Here is a 4480-nt window from a genome sequence, read left to right as displayed (position 1 = left end):
TTCTTAAAGAAAATTGTGCATTTTGAATACAGGTAAACGACTTGTTGGTGTGTGTGTGGGTAGTTTTATTTTGTGTTCATTGATTTTAATTCTTAATATTGACCCAGAACAACTCATGTTACTAACAACAAGGATATGTGTAGTATTACTTTTATCATTTCCTGTAACTGAAGTCTTTAAATTGCACCAGAACTACACATGTTACACAATTTAGTCGTATCAAATTATCTTATCACGCAACCAATCATGGATATAAAGCCTTGCATTTGAACATGTTCTTTCAATTTAGTGTTGTCACCTCTTACGATTGAGCATCCTTTAGTTTCAGACCAGTCTAAGAAAATGAGTCTACAGTTAAGCTTACTTATGTTGGTTGTATTGTATGCATCATCTGCTGCCAGCTCTTGCCAAAGAATAAGTAAGTGTTTGCCTACATTTATTGCAAATGTAACGATTTTTATTGTTATTATTACGAAAACAGTTCATTTGATGTAATAATTGTCGTTTTTATAATTTATTTGTTGACACGAATTAGTGTTTTATCAGTGTGAATAAAAAGCGTAAACACACAATTTACTCACTGCAAAGTACATATAGTCGATCGAAATAACTAGTACTCGTGATTACAAATGGTGATGCTGTCATATTTAAAAATCACTATTTGTTGATTGAAAAAATGGTTTATAAAAAAAGTATTGTCACGGCTAATTCAAAATCTGCTGCAAAATAAATTTCTGGTCCCAAATGGGCCAATAACATTAAAATAATTCAAACCGATAACACTAGTTTTAGTCATTATCATTATTTATCGCTTATTAATAATTTGGTCAAGTTCTAATCGGTATTATTTTACTCTTTGATTTCAATAATATCCAAAAAACTATAACAGGTCAAATTTACATTTTAACTAATGCAATGTAAATAGTTTCTTGAATTAAAAAAAAAACATATTGTATGACCTAATATAAAATTTATATTTTGCATAGGCGATGTTAAAACTCTTAAGTATACTCATCCTTAAAGAGTTGATGCAATTCTATCATTTTCTAGCTCAAATTCTAATAGGTATTCTCTTTCTGTTTAGGTAATGTGGGTATACTAAGTGCAGGAAGTTTTATCTAACAATGTAGTACTCATAAAGTCATATATTTCAGACAATGACGAATTCGAAGATTTGACAAATGTCATGAGGAAGATAACGTGTCAATCAGGTATATATTCCACAACTCTTTCCAATGTCAATTTTGTACATGGAAAACATATTCATTTAACATATAGATACTAAAAAAGGTTATACATGAACCAATATTTGTTCCGCCCTTGCTTTAACAATTATACTTCAAATGTATATTTTTCTGAGTTTTATTTTATTGTAAAAACAAGAGGATAAACAGGCAATCAAAAACTATTTTAAGTTTCATAATAACATTTTTGTTTGTAAAAAAGAATTTACTTCACTATTAAATCTAAAATATAACGGAAAAGGCAACCAAGTTAAAGAAATGTATTTGGTAAATCATTAATGATTTTTGAATTGATTATGTGTATAGAATTCATATCAAAATGTAAAAGTCTTTATCTATGGATAATATAAGTTATCTACGGATATGAACGTAGATAACGAATTTATCCCCGGTCTTAGTCCGAATCGGGCGAGTTTTATACAAATTCGGGTACAAAGTGTAACGTGAAAACAACGTTTTTTTTCATTATTTAAAAAAGTTTTATTGAAATTTGGAAATTTTACATATTTTTTACGGGGTGTAGGGTACTACCTATGCTAGTACCCTACAAGTACTCAAATATAAGACGTTTTTAATATGGAGACAGAGACACTGGATTGAGTCAAATTTGGCGCTCAATGTTGTGAGAGTTACGTTATAGATGGTGTGACGTCAACGTTGGTCATTTGCATAGTTAGGTCAGTAGTCCCATTCCTTCAATGTGGCAGTCAAGTGATGCATTTAATGAAATGAGTGAAAATGATCAGCATAATAGGACAATATCGTTAATGAATCAAATATTTAATTACAAACATCATGGATAATCTACAGAATTCAATATTTCACAAGGAGCAATCATGGAACTAAGGAAAACTTGTGTAAAGTTCCCCGGGATAATGGTTAGCAACGTCCGGGGATATTGGTTAGCAACACCCAGGGGCTATGGGTTTTGTAACGACGTGCGTTAACCAATCAAAATCCTAGATATATGGGCGTTTTTCAATAAAAACGTATTTTCTTGTCCCAGCCACTTTAAAAAAAATATGTTTGATCTTTGCAAGTAATTTTTTTGCAGTCAGTACATTGAATTAGATTTAACATTTTTAAGCAAAGAAACAGTTTATTTTAGAGGTATTGATAAGATATTGACTCCTGAATGGTCCAAAACAACCAAAATGGCATGTCCCTAGACCACCTGTTCAACATTCATACTCTAAAATATCGTAAAAAAATGAAAAAAAGAAATAATGTTATTTTTACTTTACATAAGTTCTTTAATAATTCAAAAGTATGTCAGAGCCAACATATTTTAATAAACAGCTTTCAATATAGGATTTTTAATTTCAGAAGGTGTGTCCCTCACAAAATGTCCACTACGAAACGAAATCATTAAAATTTGCCAATAAACAGTTTTATAAAATCAATGTAATTTTTGTTTGCAAGAGATATAAACATAAGCATGATAAGGGTCTTACAAAAGAAGTGATGCTTTTATAACGGAAATTAAATTGTTGGTAAGAAAAATTGAGCACATCAAATGGACCAGAGTGATACCGTATTTTTGTTAATGTCCACTACGAAACGGGTAAAATCTACTTCAGTATCTGGTTTTAAAATTATGAAAAAAATATTAGTGTACAGCTTAATAAATGCTTTGATGAATACAATCAGTCTTGTTATTATTGCAATATAGGGATTGTGGGGAAAAAATAAAACATGCGAATATATATCCCCTACGAAACGGTCCCCTACGAAACAAGTATGGGAGAAAAACGTTTCGTAGTGGACACTACCACTACCATGCAGTCTTTTTTTTTAAATCTTTTTTCAATTTAATTCGTGCAAAACAAATAACAAGGGTTAGTTTCATGTAATTTTTATTATGTTTTTATTAACATATAATAGGGTTGATTTCAACTACGAAACTTTTTGTCCACTACGAAACGGTTTTGTCCACTACGTAACGCATCAAAATGTCCACTACGTAACATGAGTTGTACCGTCATATGTGAAATACTGTCTATAATCTTTAACGATAAAAATGGTTTTCCAATTCAGAAAAAAATGAGATTTTTCTAGTATTTAAAGTAAACAAACTGGAATGGCTATAGGAAACATTTAAAATTGCAAAAAATATGTGTGTTTTGAAGAAGTTTCGTAGGGGACAAAAGTCCCCTACGAAACAGTACACAAATTATGAAAATAATATCATTTTAAAGAATATTTAAGATTGCACTTTTTGTTTACAAACAGGTCTATAATAGAGGTATTCAAAATAACTCTTGAAATTAAATTTTAGACAAGCTGATTTTCCATTTTTTTTAGGTCTGAAAGTTACGCTTTTATTGAAAAACGCCCATATACTAAGCCGGGGATAATGGTACGACTTAATAAGAATCAATTATTATTTCAATATGTGCACCATATATTTTCCTGCAGTGCCTAAAATTTGATGTAGCTGTATAAACCATACACTTATATTAGTAAAAATATTAGTGGTAACATCCCAAATGTAACACAACTATTATCTAATAAAATAAGTTAAAACTTAAATACTTACAATTATTATAGAATGATTCTTTTATAGGAGGAATCTCCGAAAAACCGGCGTTCCTTGCAACCTTAACTCCAAGAGAAGTGGCATTAACATCAGGCAGCGTAGTTAAATTTGATTCTATTTTAACAAACATCGGGAATGGATACAACGCAAATTCCGGAGTGTTTACGGCTCCACGTAAAGGGACATACCAATTCGCAGTGAGTTTTGTTTCTAGTCATAGAAACAACGAATGGCTTGAACTGACCCTGGCAAAAAATAACAATCGACTTGTACGGGGCCATGCTGAATTAGAACCATATGCATCAGGATCTCTACAAGCCACGCTCGCATTGGAGAAAGGGGATTGTATCTCTATCATCCAACCTCGTCCTTTAGGGCATGTTCTAGGTGAAAATTATTCGATGTTTTCTGGTCATTTGATATAAGTAAAATGCGTCAAATTAAAGTTTGTAACATCTATTTAGTTTTCTTATTGCCTTTTATTAAAAGTAGCAAATTTGCAAAAAAAAAGGCATGGCAAGAAACTTAAATAAAGTATGATACAAAAAATATGATGTTTGTTTATCTCATTTTTCACTGAAAATTTGTTAGTGATTCGTAAACACAAATATGATCTCTCTAAAATTTGTGTGTACGTTTCTCTTAGCCAAATTGTGATTGAAAATTAGTTTTTCCTTTATACCATCAAACACGATTG

General features: G+C 30.8%; 1 protein-coding gene across 1 annotated transcript; it reads left to right on the top strand.

The window, feature by feature from the left end:
* Positions 1–260: 260 nt before the first annotated feature.
* LOC143072109 (cerebellin-2-like) lies at positions 261–4242 on the top strand. Its single transcript, XM_076246912.1, has 3 exons — positions 261–418; positions 1155–1211; positions 3811–4242. The coding sequence occupies exons 1-3, from the start codon at positions 343–345 to the stop codon at positions 4206–4208; spliced, it is 531 nt and encodes a 176-aa protein (XP_076103027.1). The 5' UTR covers positions 261–342; the 3' UTR covers positions 4209–4242.
* Positions 4243–4480: the final 238 nt, after the last annotated feature.

This window comes from Mytilus galloprovincialis, chromosome 4 (assembly GCF_965363235.1).
Source record: "Mytilus galloprovincialis chromosome 4, xbMytGall1.hap1.1, whole genome shotgun sequence".
Classification (NCBI taxonomy): domain Eukaryota; kingdom Metazoa; phylum Mollusca; class Bivalvia; order Mytilida; family Mytilidae; genus Mytilus; species Mytilus galloprovincialis.
The sequence above is the reverse complement of the archived record's forward strand: the minus strand, read 5'-3'. Positions and strand labels throughout refer to the sequence as shown.